General features: G+C 40.5%; 1 protein-coding gene across 4 annotated transcripts in view; it reads right to left on the reverse strand.

Moving 5' to 3' along the window:
- Positions 1-22,757, reverse strand: part of FAT1 (FAT atypical cadherin 1) — a 123,423-nt gene that overhangs the window by 64,272 nt on the left and 36,394 nt on the right. For all 4 annotated transcript variants that reach the window (XM_045785744.2, XM_045785740.2, XM_045785741.2 and 1 more), the window contains exon 3: positions 3,145-3,459. In XM_045785744.2, the coding sequence (XP_045641700.2) occupies positions 3,145-3,459 (315 nt within the window). The remainder of the gene's footprint in view (positions 1-3,144; positions 3,460-22,757) is intronic.

Genomic DNA, 22,757 nt, shown 5'->3' on the forward strand with positions numbered 1-22,757 from the left:
ACTGTAGATAATGCTGCTATAAACATGGGGGTGCACGTACCCGAGTAAGTGTTTTTGTATCTTCTGGGTAAATACCCAGTAGTGCAACTGCTGGATCGTAGGGTATTCTATTTTTAACTTTTTGAGGAAATTCCATACTGTTTTCCAGAGTGGCTGCAGCAGTTTGCATTCCCACCAACAGTACAGGTTTCCTTCTCTCCACATCCTCGCCAACACCTGTTGTTTCTTGGCTGTTGATTTTAGCCGTTCTGACGGGTGTGAGGTGACAGCTCACTGTACTTTTGATCGGCACCTTCCTGATGATGAGTGATGTCAAGCATCTATCTCTTCATGGGTCTGTGGGCCATCTGGATGTCCTCTTTGGAGAAATGTCTGTTCACGTCTTCTGCTCATTTTTAAATTGTATTTGTTTGGGGGGTATTGAATTGTACCAGTTCTTTATATATTTTGGATACTAGCCCTTTATCAGATGTGTCTTTTGCAAATATCTTCTCCTATTCTGTAGGTTGCCTTTTAGTTTTGACTGTTTCCTTTGCTGTGCAGAAAGTTTTTATGTAGTTTGATGTAGTCCCAACAGATTAGTTGTGCTTTTGTTTCCCTTGCCTCAGGAACATATCTAGAAAAAAGCTGCTACGGCCAATGTCAAAGAAGTTACTGCCTGTGCTCTCTTCTAGGATTTTTATGGTTTCAGGCCTCACATTTAGGTCTTTAATCCATTCTGAATTTGTTATGTGTATGGTGTGACAAAGTGGTCCAGTTTTCCCAACACCGTTTGTTGAGGGGACTATCTTTTTGTTTTGGGTGTTCCTTCCTGCATTGTCAAAGATCAATTGATCATACAGTTGTGGGTTTATTTCTAGGTTTTCTGTTCTGTTCCATTGATCTCTGTGTCTATTTTGGTGCCAGTACCGTACTGTCTTGATCACTATGGCTTTGTAATATAACTTGAAGTCCGGAATTGTGATGCCTCCAGCTTTGCTTTTCTTTTTCAGGATTGCTTTGGCTATTCCGGGTCCTGTGTGGATCCGTACAACTTTCAGGATTGTATGCTAATGAAAAATGCTGTTGTTCTTTTGAAAGGGATTGCATGAAATGTGCAGATTGCTTTGGGTGGTAGAGACATTTTAACAATACCTGTTCTTCCCATCCGTGATCACAGAATATCTTCCCATTTCTTTGTGTCATCTTCAATTTCTTTCATTAGTTTTTTTATAGTTTTCAGAGTACAGGTCTTTCATCTCTTTGGTTAGGTTTATCCCTAATATCTTATTTTGAGTGCCACTGTAAATGTCATTATTTTCTTAAATTCTCCTACTGCTGCTTCAAATACAACAGAAATAGGTTGTATTTCTGTACATTGATTTTGTATCTTGTGACTCTGCTGAATTCACTTATCAGTTCTGGCAGTTTTTTGGTGGAGTCCTTAGGGTTTTCTATATACGGTATCATGTCATCAGCAAACAGCGGGAGTTTTACTTCTTCCTTGCCAGTCTGGATGCCTTGTATCCCTTTTTCTCGCCTGACTGCTGTGGCTAGGACTTCCAGCACTAGGTTGAATAAAAGTGGAGAGAGTGGACATCCTCGTCTTGTTCCTGACCTTGGGGGAAAAGCTCTGTTTTTCACCATTAAGGCTGAAATTATTAGCTGTGGGTCTTTCATATAAGGCCTTTATTATGTTGAGAGATGTTCCCTTTAGAGCTACTTTGCAGAAGGTTTTTATCATGAATGGATGTCGTACTTGGTCAGTTCAATCATTCTTAAATCGTTTTTAATTTTGTTAGAGAGTGTGCGTGCACACGTAGAGGGGAGGGGCAGAGAGAGAATCTCAAGCAGACACCACGCTAAAGTACTTCTCAAACATTCGAGATAAATCTTGTACTTAAGTTTACTCTGAACAACCAAGACAGACTCTATGAATGACAAGAGGTTTAAAAAACCAACATTTTAACATGCTTTTTAAAAGACAAAACATACACACTGATCTCTACTGGTATCTTTGTACAGCAGTTTTGGTACACAGACACTGACCTCAAGCTTCCTTCTACCTCAAGAACTGTTTTAAGTTCAACAAAGAACGTTACAAAGTAAGAACAGTACCCAAAAGGGACAGCAAAGACTGGTACGGAAGTGGAGACGACTTCCTTAATTTCGATTTTTGTACATTACTTCCTTCACGTATACAACAGACAACCCAGGAACTGAAGAGGCCAATTCCGCTAGAATAAAGAAAGACAGAATCAGCAAAGACATGATGGGGGAATGTACGTGCATTACAGTCAGTCTCCCTCTTCAGAATTTTCTGTTAACCAGATTCTACTGAAAAGTACCGTACGCATCACTGAACCATCCCTGCATTCAAAGGCCAGTGATCTATCCAATAAGTTTTCTTTCCTACAAATCAACTGTCCTCTCAATGTCATATGGCGATTCTGTCTCAACTGTGATCAAGAAATCAAGGAGTATGACACAAATGACAGCAACACGGAAGCTCTTTTTTTGTGACACGAAGCAAGAACAGTGGGAAAAAATCAGAGATGCTGTCAAATGTAAAAGAACAAAGATTAAAAGGTGACAAGGATTTTGGAAGAGGATTTTGGAGTCAAGGAGCTACCCCCTTACAAGCAGGGGGTCAGACCCTGGGGAAACAGAAGGAAAACTTGATGTATCAGTTCAAGAAAGTAACTAACTACTCCCAATTTGAAATCTGCTGAATCTTGATCCCCTACTGCCTACAGAGACCTAGCACTGCTCTATGAAAAAATTCTAAAACCACACAGAAAAATACTGTGAATTGTGAAATAAATTCCTTTGATAATTCTTCATAAAAAGCAGAGTTCAGAAAATTGGAATACTTAGCAGCAGAATTTGCGGTGAGTTTAAGATATATCACTAATTTAGGAGCTACTACTGAAACACTGTATTCGTTTTTTCACCTGAAAGTGAAATTCTACTAATGAGCAAAGCGATAAAGTAAGCCCTATAAAAACGAGTTCAAAGGGGGGAAAGAAAAACATTTGGACTAAATTCTCATCAGGAAATAAAGCCTTGTTTTGAATAACTCAAAAGGGAAACGATTTATCAAAATTAAGAAAAATACCAAGAAGTGTAAGCATGAGTGTTTCACAGAATACTATTACCACGTACCTGTTTTAGGGTGTACTGAAAAAAATCCTTGTGGATTTCCACTTGTAATTTTGTACATCAGCTTGTCATTAGAGCTAGAATCTGGATCGAATGCCTCTATGTGGACCACTGATACATCCTTGGGAGAATTTTCTATTATCTCTGGATAGTAAACAGGCTCTGACGTCTGCGGTGCGTTGTCATTGACATCCTCGACCTCTATGTAGATCTCGACGAAGGATGAGAGAGGCACGACACCCCGATCCGCGGCATAGACTGTGAGCCAGTAGTGGGGGGTGGACTCCCGGTCCAGTCGCTCTGCAGTCTCCACGACACCTGTGAAAGAAAGAAGACGACCAGTTGTCAACAACCACCAACTGCCACGCTGACCAAGGGGCAGCCTCAGTAACAGTTCTCATGTCTCAAGGGCTTATGCGTCACTCAGAGCTGCATGACCTTGGGCAAGGTGCCTCACCTCTCTGCGGCTTCCTATAAAACAGAGCGGTATGTTTACAGGTTGATCAAATGAGCGAATACACACATTCACAATTGGAAGAGCACTTGGCACGTGGTACCGACTGTAAAAGTCGTTGTCAGTATTAGACGTCAGGCACTATGCAGAACAGTCTACAAAGAGTAGGTCGTTGAAGTCTCAGAACAACCCACTGAGATGGGCACTAAGAGCTCAGCTAATAGCCCAATACTCTGTGTTTCCAAAGATGAAATTTATGACCAGTTGAGATCTGCAGATTTTTCTAGAGGTCAACCAGGGACCCAGACAGAATCAAAAAGCCGTGGCCCAGATCAGAGTCCCCACCATCCAGCAGCCCCTGCTTCCCACACTACGTTCCCATGACCACTACTAGAGTTTAGATAAAGAAGCTACAGCAATGCTCCTTGACACATTGTGGTTTGGTAACACACACCCTTTACAGTGGCTAAGAAAACAGAGTACGGCATTTCAAAAATCCAGAATAAAGGTTTGCTCAAGTCTCTCGTGCACAGAATGAATCCCTTAGGCTCATGGCAAGACAACCGGTGTGCTAAAAATATAAATTCTCCCACGACAATATAAGTTTCACAAGGACAGAGACCACATCCTTCTTGAATGCCAGTATAACATCTGACCCAGCCCGGTAATTATTTATTTAATGAATGAACAAAAATGAATAGATGCCTTAATTAAAGTTGGTACAGAAAGTCCTTCAATGGGGACCCAAACTAGAATACATTTCCTACTAAGTCAACCAGTAAAAGAGGAGTTATAGGATTATAAAGAAAAGGTCATGTTCTAGCCCAGCCACTAAAACCAGTCAAAACCTTACTTAATCCCTGGATTAACCACTTCTTAGGAGGATGATAAATTGGAAATATCCATTACTCTTAGGCAAATCCCACCTTTTTATTTAATGGTGTGATCCTGTCCTTTGGCTTTCCCAAAATATGTCACTACATTTTTTCCTTCTGCATTAATCATTCCGAACGAATGCTACTTTTGGGGTTTCAACACTATGGTCCAGGTTGGACACTGGAACTCCTATAACTCTAGCATTACCGGTTTCTCATTTAATGCAAAATACTACAGGAAAAAGAACAAATGTCAATTTAATCTGCACTGAGACAGTATTTATCCCAACGAAACATAAATCTGTATTTCCTACTTTCTGATCACTGCATAAATGTAAATCTTTGCTTATGTGAAGTAATTAATGTCACAAAGACTCATTTGTTTTGAATGTCAGATCATTATATCTAACACTTCCCAAAAGGTTTACAAGTTATAAATACCAAACTTAACTGAATATTAACATGTGAAATAGATGATTATGAAATGAGTACTGCTATTCAGAAAGCATAATTATTTACAACTGTTTCACTAATTCTCCATAAGCGCTCCGAATGGATCTGTAGTGCTCCTAGAAATAACGAAGCCTCACAACTCTTCAATAAAAAGGAGCTAACTGGTCTCCCTATGCAGCAGAGGTATGGGCAGAGAAATTCAATGTTTTCCTGTTTGTCTGTTCCAAACACAGTCTATGCATACCCAATCTGTTCACTGTTCACCAAATTAGTAAAATTCTACCTGTTTTTAGCCTGAAAGAGCATCCTTAGTGACCAAGGAAAAATAATCTTTTCCAGTTTCTCTTTTCATCGCCCCCATCAAGGGACACAAAGGAAGTCAGGGAATAACAGAATGTTCTTTCTACTAGGATTGCATATTAATAAATGAGTGTACGTATGTTCCTCTGTGTTCTGCCATTAAAGTGTAACATAATTCATTTGACAGGTGAAGTATTAGCAAATCTCAGGAAGACAGCTACCTGGGGCTTGTATTCACCTCTTTCTGGTTCTAATACTCAAATAATTCTTGCTGCTATCGACTTTTTAAAACTGTGTCCCTCTAAATGTGATCTGTAGGCATTTAATAACAATGATAATTACAGAAACAAGTGTGTTCAGTGTTTACTACATGCCAGATGCTATGACACCAGTCTTACATGCACTATCGTATTTGGTCATGACAGCCAACCCGACTACGTGTGCTGTTATTATTCCCATACCACAGATGAAAACCTTAGATTAAGAGAGATGAGGAATTTTCCCAGGGTCATAATAAATGGCAGAGCCAGAGTTCAAACACCAAGAATCTTTGACATCAGTGCCAACAAAAGGCCATCGGCCCATGGCAGTACGACAAAAGTGTAGTAAACAAAATTTAATGTGAAAACTCTAAGAAAACAAGTGAAACCTCTTATTCATTTTTTTACACGTCAGGATTCAGAAGGACTCTATTAAATGTTCATTCACATATAACAGCTTTCTCCAGTTTCAAGATGGAAGGAAAAACAGAAAACATGTATTCGCATTTTACAAACAAGTATATAACATAAAATGCAAATACAAGGTTTAAAATCACAGACAGAGCAGCTATTTCTTTTCCATCAAATTCTGCTTCGAGTCTAGTCTGTGAGCACCCAGGCTGCAGTGTTCAATTACGGGATGCCTTCTGCGGGGAGCTACTCTCCCCTATCACCTGGCAGCTAGAGGATCAACCATATCCTCTTCACGACCTCCTAGCCACCACGAGGACGGGACGTTTCCAAGTCCCAGGTAACTTCCAGATCTTACTCAACATTAAAAGCTAGAGAGCAGGGGGGTCTGGGTGGCTCAGTCGGTTAAGCGTCTGCCTTCAACTCAGGACGTGATCCCGGGGTCCTGGGTTCGAGCCCTACATCGGGCTCCCTGCTCAGCAGAGAGCCTGCTTCTCTCTGCCTGCTGCTCCCCCTGCTTGTGCTCTGACAAATAAATGAATAAAATCTTAAAAAAGGAAAGGAAAGGAAAAGGGAAAGGGGAAAGGAAAAGGAAAAAAAAGAAACAGCCCCGGATCAACAGTTACGGGGCAGAAGTGGGATCTGAGACTGTCTGACTCCGGAACTCAGGGTCTTTGCCACGGCCTATATTGTCATGATCGGGCCCAGCAACACGGTCACACGCTCCACACCACCAAGGACACTGGGGGCCACAAGGAGACACTACAAGTTCTCAATTGCTTAAGTAAGGGTCCTCCCCACACTTGAAAGACAATAGAGAGAGAGGATTCAAGGACTCTGCTTGGTCACAGACGTTCAGGGGCAGTGCCCATGTGCTATTCTAACTGCTGATTCTAATTGTAAGCACTATTTTAAAAGCAGAAAGTAGGTGGGAAAAGACCACACGTATGCAAAGCTCTTTTATGTTGTGCTCTTTCATCTGCCTGTTCAGTCACGAGAAGCATCTATCGAAGCCTCCCGGGCAGAAACTTGTGAAGCAGGCATAAAGCACCGCGTTGAGCTCTGCCTTGAACCTGGAAGAGCAGACCGCTGGGCCAGGACCGGCTGGAAGCAGTCTACACAATACGGGAAGAAAGAGCAGCAGACCTAGCGTTGGTGCCCTCGAAATCAACAACGGTAGACCAGCAACCCCTCAGCACCCCAACAGTGCAGCTCCCTTGTTTTTACAGCAAGTTGAAAGGATCTGTCAGGTGTAGGAAGCTAAGCGGGTCTAGAGTTGGAATCCAGAATGAGGCACTGCCTCAGTCACGGGCTCGTCACACCTGATCGTTCTTTACGGAGGTCCTGGCCTCTGAGACCACCTGCAGACCCGCTGTCTGGAAGTCTGACCACAAGCAGCGTCCAGTCTCCCAGTCACGGTGTCCATATTCCTACCCGAGTTCCCAGTCCTTCTGGCAGCCACAAGCAGCACGGACACACGGATAACTTCAGCAGTACCTTCATTCATAGAAGAGAAATCCTCAAAATTCCACGTGGAGGACGTTTAGTTGGTACCTCTGACACGGGAAAGCAACAACTAAAAGGCTCCTCGCCAGCACCGGAAGTGAATCTACGGTTTCGTCTCAAAACCAACCCACTCCTACTTCTCTCTCCCTATGCATGACCCAGCTTCCAATAACCAGCTTCCACTAACCACTGATTTCGCACTACGGTATAAATTCCCTCTCCCTGAAACAATTCTCTGAGGAACCAACAACAAAGATAAATATTCAAGCTCCAGTCCTTAAGATACCTCTCTTTAACACATATCACAGTGATACCATACTTACTGGGCACAGACAGACATCCGGTCTCATCCCCGGTGTTCTTCCCCGTGTCTTCAAATGTCTTTCCCTTCTTTCTCTGCCATCTCTATCCTATTTTTTGATTCTGCTTTCACTTTCTGAGAGAGCAACGGCATGCGACTAGATGATGTGTAAGCCCAGGCTGAGAGAGAGAGGAGCGGGAGCCCAGACCTTCCACAACAGCCCCTCCAGCCACACAGGAGAGAGAAAGTACCAGGGAGCCTAGCCCTTCTAAATGTGAGAACGACATCTTTCTAATCACGAGGTTCTGGTACACAAGCAGTAGCTGAGGTAGGGGTGCTGCTTCGTGATTCTGGGATGTATATTTTGAATACAGAGACAAGTTTAGACAAGCCTGTTATATGCACCACCCAGCAATGTTACAAGGAATCATTCCTTTGCTTTAATGAAACATGACAGGGGCAATAAATGACTTGCTTTCCAACCTCAAGAATACAATGAAGACATTTTCAAGAAAAGTTGTTAATAAGCTGAAAAATTTGAAAGAAGCCAGAAATCTGGAGCTATTAAAGTAAAAATACTTATCATTCCAAACATACTATCTACGATTTCAAAGCCACCACCAGATGTCACTATGGAAACTAACTTTAAATGTGCATACAGTGGAACAGCTAGACTGAAAGGGGAAATAAATACAACGTAACTGTTAAAAGAGCTTGACCAATGTGGCTGAAAATGGAGCTCACAGCAAAAGGTCTTTCTAGAAGATTCATGCCTGTCCATATATAATAATTAGACGGGTACTGATGCTGTCTTTTCACAGACTGATTATTCCGAGGTCACAGGGTACGGTATTAGTTGCTCAAGTAAATGAACCAAAAGTAGAGGAAGGTTTCCAAGAATAACTAATTCCTATTGCCCACCATCGATGGCTAATGATGTTAACTCGAAATCATCCTTGAATAGGGAAGGCCAGCATGTCCCCCAGCTGACACAGGTGGAACAAGATGCTTTCAACACAGTCCTTTTTAAGGCAAAAGTAAAATTATACATACCCAGAATACTGCCAAAAGTATTCTAACTAACTCAAATTTCCATGGCCACAGAACATCTTTCTTCCTGGAATTTTCCTGTTTTCTTTGTTGAACAGGTCTTGCCCCCTATCAAGCCCCAGTGCCAGAAGTTTCAACAAAACCTTGCTATTTCAGATTCTTCAGCTACTCCAACTCAAAAATACTTATCAGCAATGGCCTGGCAACATACCTTTGCAAACCTTACTTTCCTTTCTGGTAGATCATGCCACATGCCTTATTATTTTTTTTTTTAACTTTTCTGGAACCAAACTTAAGACAGCAATTGTATGAAAAGCCTCTTTAGTCAATCATAAGAAAAACTAAAACATGAAATATAATTTTGGATAATATTTTCCCTACAGGGAAAAGCAACTGACTACTCCTTCCTCCAATTCTGTAGTCTCCTCATACACAGAATAACTCTTCCGGAGATAAATGTCTTCCCAAATATAAAAGCAATACTCAATTTTTAGAAAAAAATTTTTTTCAACAATATACACTTTAGGGGCGCCTGGGTGGCACAGCGGTTAAGTGTCTGCCTTCAGCTTAGGGCATGATCCCGGTGTTATGGGATCAAGCCCCACATCAGGCTTCTCTGCTATGAGCCTGCTTCTTCCTCTCCCACTCCCCCTGCTTGTGTTCCCTCTCTCGCTGGCTCTCTCTCTCTCTGTCAAATAAATAAAATCTTAAAAAAAAAAAATATATATACACTTTAGAAGAACAGATACCTTCAACACACTAGAGATGCAAGATCTATGTGTCTGGAATTAATCCATAAATGGTTACTCAATTTTTTCCTATCAGGGAAAAAAATCAGAAGTCTTACAGTTGTCACATTCAATATTAATTTGCTATGAAATAAATTTTAAAAAGTAGACTATAAGCTCCCTCTGAAAATGCAAACGCTTTGAGGGCAGAGATGTCTTGTTTAGGGCATGGTAACTAGTGGGAGCTTGTTAAGCATGTGTTGTCGAAAACGGATGTCCGTCACCAACCAGGGAATTCTGAGAAACAGTCACAGCCAAGAGTCGTCGGGGAGACGGAAGGACTAAATGTGATGGGGGGCCTGCACAGGATCCTGGCCCAGAACAAGAACACCAGGAAAAAGCTAATGAAATCTGAATGAACTATGGGCTGAGTGAACTACTGATAAGAATGTATCAGTATGTGCTCCTTAATGATAACAAACATACTAATGTAAGAGGTTACTAGGGGGAACTGTGTGTGGCATTGGGGCGCTATGGGAACTTCATACTATCCACTCGGTTTTTCTGTTAATCTGTTTCCTTCTTTAAGTGACAAAATTTTTCTGAATTTGTTTTTATCTTCTTTTCATTAAATACAAAATTTTATATATACGTAAATCAAATTTTTTTTTAAGTAAGCTCTACACCCAACATGGGTCTTGAACTCACGACCCCGAGATCAAGAGTTACAAGATCTACGACTGAGCCGGCCAGGCACTTGCCCCTATAAATCAAATTTTTAAATGCCTGAGACCATACAAATTAGTAAATATCCCATGCTTTTGATAATAAAAAGAAAAGTCAAAATAAGTAAAATGAATCCACCACACAGCATCCCTCATGGGGCAGAACACCAGCGCGCTGCACGGTTCAACGGGTGCCTCTCCACCTCTTACCGCTAAAACCCGAGTAAGTCCTGCTGTAAAATTCTCTCTCCGGTTTAACTAAAGACATGGTACTGATTATTACCACGACCTGATCTTTCAGAACCAATGACCTGCTGTGTCATTTGAGGAGAAGCCATTTGTGCCTGGAAACCCAGCAAGCTCAGGGAAATGTTAATGATGCTGCTGGTAATGTACTAACCACAAATACACACGGGGAGCTCATGATGCGACAGATGCTATTTTAAGCTCTTCTACTTTAATTCATTTAGTCTTTACAGCAACTGTAAGAAGTAGGTAACAGGACCAACCCTATTTCACAGGGGAGGAAACAGTGTTCACGACTTGCCCAAAGTCACCGTTTGTGCACGTGGAAGTGGGATTCAATCCCAAAGACACTGGCTTCCGAGGACCCTGCAACAGCACCTCCCCGTCTCCGGCTGGGTCCTCTAATTAGAGAGAAGCATGAAAGCAACTGAACACAGCCTGCAGTTTCCACAGAAAAAGTCCTGGCTTCAATGGAATGTAAAAAACATAATGACCAGATGGAAAAAGAATCGGTTTTGCTGTCTTCACAGCATTTGGGGATCTAGGTAAAGTGCGTGATGCAACAGAAACCTTGTTGTTCTGTGCCTTAAGACATTAAGCACACGTCACGGTTTCAGGAGAAAAAGGAAACCATTTAACACCACATAACAGTAAATGTGATACAGCTTTAAAAAAAGATGTGTATTGGGGCACCTGGGTGGCTCAGTTGGTTAAGCATCTGCCTTTGGCTCAGGTCATGATCCCAGGGTCCTGGGACCAAGGCCCACCTCAGGTTCCCTGCTCAGTGGGGAGTCCGCTTCTCCCCCTCCCTCTGCCTCTCTCCCCACTCATACTCTCTCTCTCAAATAAATAAAACCTTAAAAAAAAAAAAGATGTGTATATTAATTACATAGAAAAATGTCAGTGATATACAAATTAACAAATGAAAAACCTTTATAAAAGTATATAAAGTATTACCTTGGTTCTGTTTAGCTCTGTTTTAAAAATAAAAATCACACGAACACACAATTTTAGGTGCGGGGGGGGGGGGGGGAAGGCCTACAAATAAACACGCTGATGGAGAGACAATAAAGAAAATCAACCCAATGAACCAATGTTTTTATTCTTTAAATTTCTATAACAATGACTTTTAAGCCATATTTAAAATGCACATAAAAAGAAAAACCGTTAAGCACCGGCAGCCCTTTCTGCTAGTATAATCTTCGCATTTTATTTTCCCTTTGTTTTTTGATATACTTTCTTTCCAAGTATTTATCTGTTTCATTAATGTGAACAGATGTGTAACAATGGACAGTCTGACAGCTTCAACAACTAAAATTCAAAAGTATTTATATATGAAGCAACTTACAAAGTTTTAGGTCTAGGAAATTCTGTAATTATATTGCCCACAGTTAGGTCACAAATTAATGACTAAAGGGAAAGCTTTTTATGCAGTAACTGCCAATCTGTTTTTTCATTATTTAAACTACCTATTTAAATCCTCTTAATTAAAATGTAGATCTATCAACTCTTTCAATTAAAATTGTTGCAATAACTTTAAAATTAGCTGAGGAAGCTTTCTGACTTGCAAACTTACTAAAACATATTAATTAAGTTCATAATCAGATTTTAAGCATCATGTTTCAAGTCCAGGGATTTCTGCAGCTTTGCAGAGAGAGTCATTCCCATGGCAAGCTCTGCTAAACTATGTTTTCATGCTCTGTTGAGAAATGATTCCAAGTTCTGATTTCCATGTCAGAATCATTAATACTGTTAACGAGGGCTTTCATGGATAAGCTCTCCTAAAGAGGATAGTCCCTGGATATCAAAAGTAACATCTGAATACACATTAACTGGATAAAACTACACACACAAAACAGCCTTGGAGGCATTAAAATTCAAAGGATACATTTCACATACTTATGGCAATGTTTCTAGTAGTTTGTCGTGTATGTTAGCAGCTGTACAAGTTCAATGCTGATTATTTTTTCCACATTATATTTACTGGATGTACACTCAGCAAATGCTATATGCTGTATTATTTAAGATTTTATTCATCTGAGAGAGAGAACAAGAGCAGGGGGAGGGGCAGACGGAGAGAGAGAATCCTAAGCAGACCCTCTGCTGAGCATGGAGCCTGACCCGGGGCTCGATCCCAGGACCCTGAGATCATGACCTGAGCTGAAATCAAGAGTCGGATACTCAAACTGACTGAGCCACCCAGGCGCCCCTGCCATATTATTTAATCCTCACAATTACTCTGTAAGCTCGGTGGTCTTTCCTCATGCTCCTGATGCATCGGTTTCGAGCTGAAAAGTCACTTGTCCAAAATCATTTATTCACCATCCTAAGAGGAATACATTAATCAATGAATTCATTAGTGAATTCCCTTACCAGTTAGCCATCACAGCATTTACATTTAATAACTTGTTTAAGCCTCAAAAGTTAAGTAAATTGCCTTAAATTACCCAACTAGGTGCAGAGAAGAAAGAATCCAAAACTTGGCCTACCAGCTCCACAGCCCAGACTCCTGAGCACCAGTGTGCTCCCCTCTGCTTTTCTCATCCCTACGGGGGAGCACAGCTGTGATGCAACAGGGAGAGCTGGCTCTCAGGCCTCTTTCCTGTAAGCCTCTGTAGGTGATCCCCACTAATCCATCACTAGTAACGAAAAGCAAAATTAACACATAACAGAAGTTTACCAGCATTTGCCCATGGAAGAAGGAAGGACAGGACATAAAGTATAAACCCAACTAAATGTGGGCCAAAGAGATCCCTACACAAATTTCAAGAATCCCATCTGACCATGTTTAGGATAAAAAAGGAAAAAGGACATGAAATAGAATCCAACGCTATTCTAGATCTGGAAGGTTAGTTCACACAGTTGACCTTTGAACAACGTGGGTTTGAAATGCACGATGTGCACTCACACGTGGGTCTTTTTCGACAAATGCGGTATAGTGCTATAAATGTATTTTCTCCTCCTTATGACTTAACATTTTCTTTTCTCTAGGTTACTTTACTACAAGAAAACTATATATAATACATGTAAGCACACAAAATATGTGTTAAATAGACTATGTTATTGGTAAAGCTTCTGGTCAACAGGCTATTAGTTAAGTTTCGGGGGAGTCAAGTTATATGCAGATTTTCAACTGCCAGGAGGCTGGGAGATGGCAGCACTCCTGATCCCTGCGTTGTTCAGGGGTGAACTGTATTTTTCCTATGATCTTGCTACATAAAAATTCAGACTGAATTTATATTACATTAAACATAATAGGTGGCATATAAAGCATTACATAATCCATGATCACTGTGAGAAGATCATAATTGAGCTGTTGAGTGCACTTAGTAACTTTAAAATACTGAGCGGTGGGTGTAGGTCCAGAACTCTAAATGTTAAGCCCGCTGTAAGTTTTGTATCACATAAAAACTGGTATTTTAAGGAATACTCCTCTTTGGAAAAGAAATCTCACTGAAATATTGGGACTAGATGAAAAAGTCAGTAACAGATTTTTTTTAAATTATATCCTAGAATATCCTCTTCATTAAAAAGGAGTTTATGTTGCTTATAATGTGGTCTGGATCTTCCTAGAAATTAATCTTAAAACGCATTCTTGATTTACACTTTCTTTAATTCATTCAACGAACAGGGTTCCTACTATTTGCCAAGCATGGTATGAGGTGCTAGAGAAACCAAGAGTAGTAAAATAGGGTCTTGTGGGAAAGATAGTTAAATAAAAGAGTAATTTATTCTCTGAAACAGTGAAGAGAGAAGGGGAAGAAAGCACAAGTATTTGAGAAAGGAAACACAGTAATTTAACAACTAGGTATTTTAATATTTTCTATTTTTTACACAAAGGCCAAATAAATCTTTCTTAGGTTATGAGTCCCTGCCTGAATTTAATGAATGCAACATATAATTAAGTAATTAAAAAAAAAAAAGACTGTAACAATTCCATTTTGTGAGCTACCTAAATATAGGGAGAGGGGGTATATATATACCAAAAATGTTGGGTTATAGGAATGAATTTTTTGTGTTAATGTTTTCTAATTCTTTCTACAAGAAATACACGTGCAGTACATAAAATTTTCAAACCTGTATGTGTAAAGGATTAATCCAAAGTGTACTCAACAGAACTTAAGAAATGTCAGCAATGTTAAAGCAACCTTTCAAAGTGACGAGTGATGGACAGGTTTCCATAAGCGGAGGAACAACTGCCCGAGACATTTGTATTGCAAAGTATGTTTTCGCATGAAGAAGACAAGGCGCTATTCAGTGCTTAAAATGTCAGTTGCAATGACTAAGCCTCATGCCAAACTCCTTCCAGCACTCCCAGGCTAAAGAAGGAAAGGAATGAGATCCCTCTGCCACAGGCCGGTATTACACCGGCCACTATATAAACACAGCTCTTTCCAAAAGAGACAGTTGTCTCCAGAGTCCTAGAATGCACGAGGCTGGTAGAAGAGCAAGTTTTCCTTTCTCTAAGGTTTGTTTAGGCTTCCTATGAAACAGATTCTAAACACAGAACATGGAACCTATTTATTTTTCTTAAAATAAAACCGAAAAGACCCACATGCAGTTCAGCTCTGCCAAAAGGTAGGTACGTTTTATGTGAACTGAACACCAGTTGAAGCAAACACAAATCCCCCCTCCCTCTCCTATCCATTCCAAAATCACATTTCCCCTCACTTTTGATCCAAAAAAAGGGTTCTGTATTAAATTCTATTTTAACTCCAAAGCAGTTTTTAAATTTTAAAAATTCAAATTATTTTACAAATCTAAAAGGTGCAATTTAGAGGTAATATTCGGCTACTTTAAATACCCATCTACTGCCAAACCCAACACTGTAAGAACTCAGAAACTCAAGTTATGCCTCAATTTCCTCACATATAAAATGAGGAAAACAGATGTATTGGAAGGACTAAGTGAATAGTTCAAAATAAAGGTAATTACTACTAATAACCTATTGTGATGCTTGAGAAACTAAAGCGAATTCAAGATTTAGCAAGACTCTTACCAGAAGGGTAACACCTTGATTCCTAAGCTCTGTACTTACACGGACGCTACTATGACTCCAGGGAGTAAACTGGCTAACAGAAACTACATTGTGATAAAGCAAGCTTTTAAAGAGAACTATCAGAGTCACTTAAAGACCAGGTGACTGAAATACTCCTAAGTGTTCTGAACTGAATACTGCAGAGCCAAAGTTAGACCCCTGTGGCAACATCTTCAGTAGACATAAATAAATAAATAATTTCCACTGATGGTATAAAAAAAAGGTTACGTGTGCACAGCCCGCGTCAAGGTCGCTCAAGCAGCCTCTGACATCTGTTAACTCTCTCCCATGGCCCAATCAAGTACAGAATGACTTTTACGAGACACTATGAAGTCCCAATCTCAAGTACGGCTTGATAGTCAAAACTGGAAAGAATCAAATTAGAAATTTCTGGAGCAAAGAAAGAACATTATGTCCATCTTTGCCCTAGATACTATCTCCTTCCCCACTTATTTTCATCAAATTTTGATCAAACTTCAGCAAAGTTCCAGCGTCATTATCGATTTATGAGTTAAAACTAACCAAGTTCAACAGAAATGACTGCTAGAATGTACCATGATCGCTAAAAAAATTTATTTGAAGCATAAACCTTGTATCTACGTAACAGTTAACCCTTAGTCACCACAGTACGAAACTATTAGCGTCGCGTGGAGATGAGGCACGTTAGTGTGCCTCCTTCACTAGACCTGCCAAGGAACACCTAAGGCCCCACCCAGGTGCAACAACATGCATCATACGCCCCCCGAGATTTCTCCCAAAATATCAGTAACTTACCTTCTGAACTGCTAAAAGTCGTAAACATTTCTAACTCAAAGTGTTTTATGCCCTAGACGTGCAAAGACTTTTTTTTTAAATAAAAAATATGCTTCTGAGAGAAAAGAACTGGCTTTTAATGAGTTCCTTTATACGTAGTTAAAAACGGCAATCTCATCCAAGGGTGTTTATCCAAAAGAAAAGTCTATTACCAAAGAGGAAAACTGGTTTGGCAAGCCATCAGAACTGACAGGAGTGCAGAGCAAAAGAGAGGAGCATCTTCCTTCCTTTCTGCTGGTTCCTGGTGATGACCTGCAGGCGTCCCCAAGGAGCCGAGCCTACAGCCTGGACTGGGAAACGAAGGGAGCAACAGGGCTTGCAGGACAGGAAGGCGTCAGCAGTAGGGAAAAAAGAGCAGCATCTACCACTAAACTGAAGGGGACACGCTGCTGGTCCCCCTTCCCTGTAAGGCAGGGCCATCCCCGTCCCTGGGACGGACGGCCTGGACCGCACGCCTCCGTGCCACCGGGCCCCTGCCTTTCTCACCCGCCCCCTCTCGACTCCGGCCACACACGCCTGTTCCTGTTTTGGAGGGAGCTCTTCCCTAGGATCAAACATCGCCCTCAAACGGCTGCCTCTCCACTCTTGTCACTCAGGTCCCAGCTCACGCGGTCTCCTTCTCAGAAGTCCTTCCCTGACAAGTCGGTTTTCAAGAAGGTCTCATCGACGGCCTCCAAAAACCACCGTCATGCTCCCCTCTTCCACGTTCGCCACAGCACTCCTAAGCCGAACGTGTGTGTGCATCTTTCCCGGCACGTGTCTCCTTAGCAGTCTCCTCGCTCTAGAAAGAAAACTCCACGAGTCCACAGGACTATGCGCACATCTTGAACGGTACAGAACCCCGGCAACCACACGCTGGCGTGTGCAAGGCTGTCACTAAATGGTCACAGGCAAAAAAATAAAAAATAAACATAAATAAATAAATGGTTATCAGCAAGTGAACGAATGAAGGAGCTCTTCATCAAGGCCTTTTTCCACCATCTGAAATCTTGCTTCTATGAAATTCTCCCAAAGCTTCACTTGCAAAGGCCACTGGTGACTTCTCCGAAGTTCTCATCCTCTGGGGAGCCAAGCAGGAGTTGAGACCGCTGATGCGCAGACTCCCGGGCCACAAAGACTTTCTCCCTCTCCTCCGTCCCCACAGCCTCCTGCCAGGCTTCTAGGAGAGTCCAATAAACTGGTTCTTCTCCTTCACAAGATCACAGATCCATCAAGGACCATGAGGGCTTGTTGCCTGGCTCTTCATTCTCTCTGCTCACCCTCTGGAGTTATTAATCGTTTAAGCAATCAGGGAGCCCCTCTGAAAATGGTTACATTCCTGCAGTGACACCCAAAATCTTCACGGAAAAAATTTTAATAAAATTTTTCACAAAATATTGCATATAAAATTTAATAAAACTATTTTCCTGTTGTTTAAGAGTTATAGCACAGTAAGATGACTAATTAATTCCACTGAGCTAACATTCTGCATTCTGTAATTCACTTAAGCAAATAATTGAATAAGCAGATAACTGAATAAGTAAATTAATAGTTTAGTAAATTACTGATCTATGCTTACTTAAGAAAATAAGCTAAAATTAATCATGTTTATTTGGATTTAAGAAGTATTAAATCTAGGGGCGCCTAGGTGGCTCAGTCAGCTAAGCATCTATCTTCGGTTCAGGTCATGATCCTGGGGTCCTGAGATCGAGCCCCATGTCGGACTCCCTGCTCAGCAGAGAGTCTGCTTCTCCCTCTGCCCCTTCCCACCCCCGCCAATCCCCACTGTGGTCTCTCTTGTGCATATTTTTTTCTCTCTTTCAAATAAATAAAATCTTAAAAAAAAAAAAGAATGTGTTAAATCTATTAAATCTATAAGAAATTATTCATTCCGTAGGAGCCCTATCTACTCACTCAATTAGGTCATTATGAACCATGGGTATTTGACAATAAAAAACTAGGTCATCTACTTTAAAAAAAAAAAAAAAAACCAAAATTTTAAAAGATGTTTCTAATTACACTTTTTTTTTTTTTTAAAGTCTGTGATCTGGACTGAACCCCTCTCCAGCTATACTATACCCACCCCAGATGGGAAGTTCTACCACACAGTCCATATCAGTGCTTTGTGCTAGACACTGAATTGAGTCTGTAGAAAGGCCAGGCTGGGCTGAGAGGGAGAGAGAGTGCTTTTGCAAATTTCCTGTTGGCGCGCATACAAGACTCACTAGCTACTGTGAACCGTGCTTCCTCCTGAGAAGAATGTGCCTGCCTTCCACACCTGAACATTCCAACCCACGGAATGCAGAACTGACACTTGGCCGTTTTCCAACAGGATGAAATAACTATGAAACTTCTTTCGTAAACTTTAAATAATTACCATGTATTTTCCAAAGCAACCAATGTTCTTTTCACGAGTCCATAACCACATGTTAATCATCAATTTGGGGTTAACAGGGGAGGAGAAAAAAGAAAATCACAGGCCCCTTCACCCCACCAATATGAACCCCTTCACCACACCAGTATTAACTGCAGCAGGTGACAGTTTCAGGTAATGTAAATAGGGTAACAAAACAAAAATGAGGCAAATCTAAGCTTACATGGTAATCTCCCGATACTGCAACGTATTAAACCCAGGGGTGTGGTTTTCATTTACTGTTCTGTGCTCAGTTTGGACTAACTGAAAATGTCAATCTCTCATTGTTTTTGGCAACTTCTTTTATGTCTAAAAATCAAGTCATGCATTTCAGGAATTTAGCAAGCCAGCCCCATCTGTGCATGAAACACTGTATCGAAAAGGAAGAAAGTCAACCAGCGATCTAATCCCTTGGGGAAAAAAATACAGTAGACAGCCAAAGTCTCAAAACCACAATGACCGAGAAGTAACCAAGAAGGGCATACCCGTCCTATCTGGCCTAGGACTCACCTCGCCTTTCTTTCATTCCTGGAAGGGCATTCCAAGGGCATCACCCTTAGAGGAAACAAAGCATTCCAAAAAGGCAGAGGCACTCACAGGAAGCTCTTCTCACATGGACAGCAAGAGCGAGCCTTGCATTCATGAATGACTAAACGGTAATGAAGCATTTCTGTCTGTCCTTAACCAAAATTTCAAGTAGCTGAGAGTGCGTGGAAGGGCAATCAGGGAGCATTAAATGACCACGACAAAGAGAAAATTAATAGGAAAGCCAAACTTCCCTATGTTTCAGTTAGAACATAAATTATATGAAGGCCTAAAAGTTTACTTGAAATGAAAAATCCTCATTGAGATTTTCTTAAACAATCACAGATTGACGACAGGCAAACACAGGCCTGGCTTTGTCTGTGCACTTCGAGTTACTCCTCAGGTAAAGGATGTGTTTAAAAAAAAAAAAAATCATTTTTTTTTTTTACTTCAGTTTAACTTTTCCTTTCAATACATCTGAATTCTTTTCTTCAACTTCTTGAAGTATTTAGCCAGTAATTTTCAACCCGAATAATGCTTTCTATCTATGGGATTCTGTAATGAACACAGATCTCTGATTTCCATAAAGCCAACCTAATCTGGTTACTTTAAAAAACAGGGAAGACTTTCTGTTAACTTTTACAAGAAGCTACTTTATTCCCTCCAACCTAGGTAAGAAGCACAGCATTCTCTACTAAAAAAGAACACAATGGCAGACCCTGTTTTCTCTGGCAGGTAGGCTGCACCATAAACCCACCCAAGTTCACCGTATGTATTCGTAGAACCTATGTATTTGTAGACAGGGTTCCGTGTCTAAGCAACCAGGCTGCGGGAATCTCCTGCTATAAGGAGATCTACTTCCCTTAAACAGTCTAATTGTAATGTTACAAAATACCAAAATTAATCAAATCCCTACTCTAAATTCTTTGACTCTCTGACTCATTTTTAACAATCCCTAAAGCCTGAATTCAAATATGTACAGGAAGTAAGCACTGGAAGCATTGGAAAATAAAGCCCCGAAGAGCTGTAATCAACCAACTGTTCCATTAAAACAGACAACCACTGTCTGGTTTAGAAAAATAATGGATTTCTTACTTCCAGATGATTAAAGATGCATCCACTCAGTTCGGCCGGCCGCCTTTAGAGTGAGCCCCCAAGGCAAGTAAGGCAGAAAGTTTGTGTACCGTAATTATTGTGAATCTTCTCCTCCACCCAAATCCTGAAGAAACCATGGAGAGATTGTTTTGCCTCCATTCTCCCATCTTTATCATTTTACTAGTACACTGGACTCTAAAATACAGTTTTTGTAAGTTACTATTTTAAATATGCAATATAAAGCAAGCAAAAAATAAAATATTAGTGGATTTCTGAATGAGTATTCTTTTTTCCGAGGGGTCAATAAAATCACCTCAGTGTATTTAAATCAATGTATTAACCTCATAATATCTGGGCCTATATTATAATTTTTATATTTTAACTCTTAGATCCATTGCCTAAATCATCAACTAAAACTTTATCACTTTTTTTTTTAACTGTTATTTGCCCAATTATGTCTTGAATAGAAACCTGTGTGTTTTACCTGCTTCATGTCTTTCCTGGGTCCTTCACTTGAGTTAACAGCTGTCAAGAACTGCTTGTTGCCTGATAAAAGATCTTTGATAATTTGTTCTGAAATCACCCCATGAATAAGATAATTTGTCTCAATTCAGTCACTATGCTGCTAAGTACGGATCAGCTATGGACTCGGGTTAGTGAGTCAATGTACAAAGACCACTTAGGGAAGAAAAGAGAAGAAACCGTATTCTTGGTTGCAACAGTAAAATCACTTTTCTTTTTTTAATTACTGAAATCTAGTTGACGTGCTCGTTATATCTTAGTTTCAGGTATATAACAGTGATTTGACAACTTCTAAAGATGACTCAACGCTCACCACAGTAAGTGCAGTCACTGTCACTACCCAACCCTATTACAGTATCACTTGACTACATTCCCTATGCTGTGCTTTTCATCTCCAGGACTAACTTTATAACTGGATATGTGTACCTCTTAATCCCATTTTTAATACCATTTACTATCTGGAAACCCTCACAGCAGCTCAAAATAGAAATTCACGCTAAAAAGAAGCTTTTATAAACAGCAGCTAACCAAGTGAAATAAAAAGCCTCCATTTTTAGAGGCCTCCCCCATAGGACGTTTATCTGACACACAGGAGACACCCATTTTTTAAAAAAAAAGACAAGTTAAAGAAACAAGCCTTAAGAGGTCATTGGGGACAAAAATCCAAAAAAAGCTAAGCAAATCAGAATATGGTCTCAAAAAGTTGGTTTATAAAAAATAAGAATTTTCAAACATATAACCAGACACAAAACTAACAATCACCATTTCAATTATGATAGTTCCCTGAATAAAGTTTTTTTTCACCAAAAATACTGGCACCTTTCCGGTTTCTGTTTTAAATCCAAACAGTCAGTGTCAGCAAGAGTGCAGAGATGAATATTCTCAAACGGCTAGTGAGACTTTTCTTTCTGGATGAAAATGTGGCAATTTGTTTTTATCAGAAAGCTTTTTAAATTTTTATTTTCTTTGACCCAGTAATTCCGCCTCCTGAAATTCATGTGAGGGCAAAACAGAAACACACCAACAAGGAAACAATTTACATGTTCTAAAATTGGGTGTTATTCTACATATTGGAATATCTCTCTGATAGCATTCCTTATAATCAGGAATCACGTTCTGGAAGAATAATCATAAAAAGCTGTAGATATGTTAAAAGGAAGTCAACAATATATCTGCATTATATATTTACCTTTTTTAAAAAATATAGTACCTGGAGCTGTGTGTGGGGTATGTGTGTGTGTGTGTGTGTGTGTACACACACAATTTAACAAAACTTCAATGGTGCTCCGAAGCAGAATTTTAAGTTTTTTCCTTCTTTATAACAGTCTACATTTTCCCAGACTCCTACAATGGTGATATATTGTTTTATTGGAAAATAAAGCTCATTTTAAAATGCCGGTTAGGTCTCTGCCCATTTTGCGCAAATGCTCAAATAGAAAATCTACTCTTCAAAGAAAAAAAAATCAGCATTATATAATCATTTTCAAAGTCCCCTTCCATGACCTTTAAGGGGACTTCTAAAGCCAACAGACTCCCCAGCAGGAAATAAACCCGCTGCTGAAGGGATGCGCCCGCAGAGAGGGCAGGACGCACCCAGCGGCTTTGGCAACAATTTCCTTTTATTATTCCTTCGCTCCCAAGTGCTTTTCAATTCAAGGAGAAGCCTGAGGAAGTTAATAGGTCCTTAATACGTGCTCTGCTGCCTGAAGGGATTCCTGTTCACAAGGTGCTAGTGGAGACCCCCACGTGGCCTTTCACGGGGGGCTTTAGCAAATCCCCTGCGGCGAAGCGGCCCCGGGGCATCTCTGTTTTCCGAAGACCAGACTGTGACCTAATCAATGGGGTCCCCGGCAAGACAATCCCTACATTCAACAGTCCTGACGAAATGAACGGGGAGCCAGGGAAGAGTTCAGGCTTTACTG

Source organism: Ursus americanus, chromosome 27, assembly GCF_024610735.1.
Source record: "Ursus americanus isolate L20-20 chromosome 27, mUrsAme1.1.p, whole genome shotgun sequence".
Lineage (NCBI taxonomy): Eukaryota > Metazoa > Chordata > Mammalia > Carnivora > Ursidae > Ursus > Ursus americanus.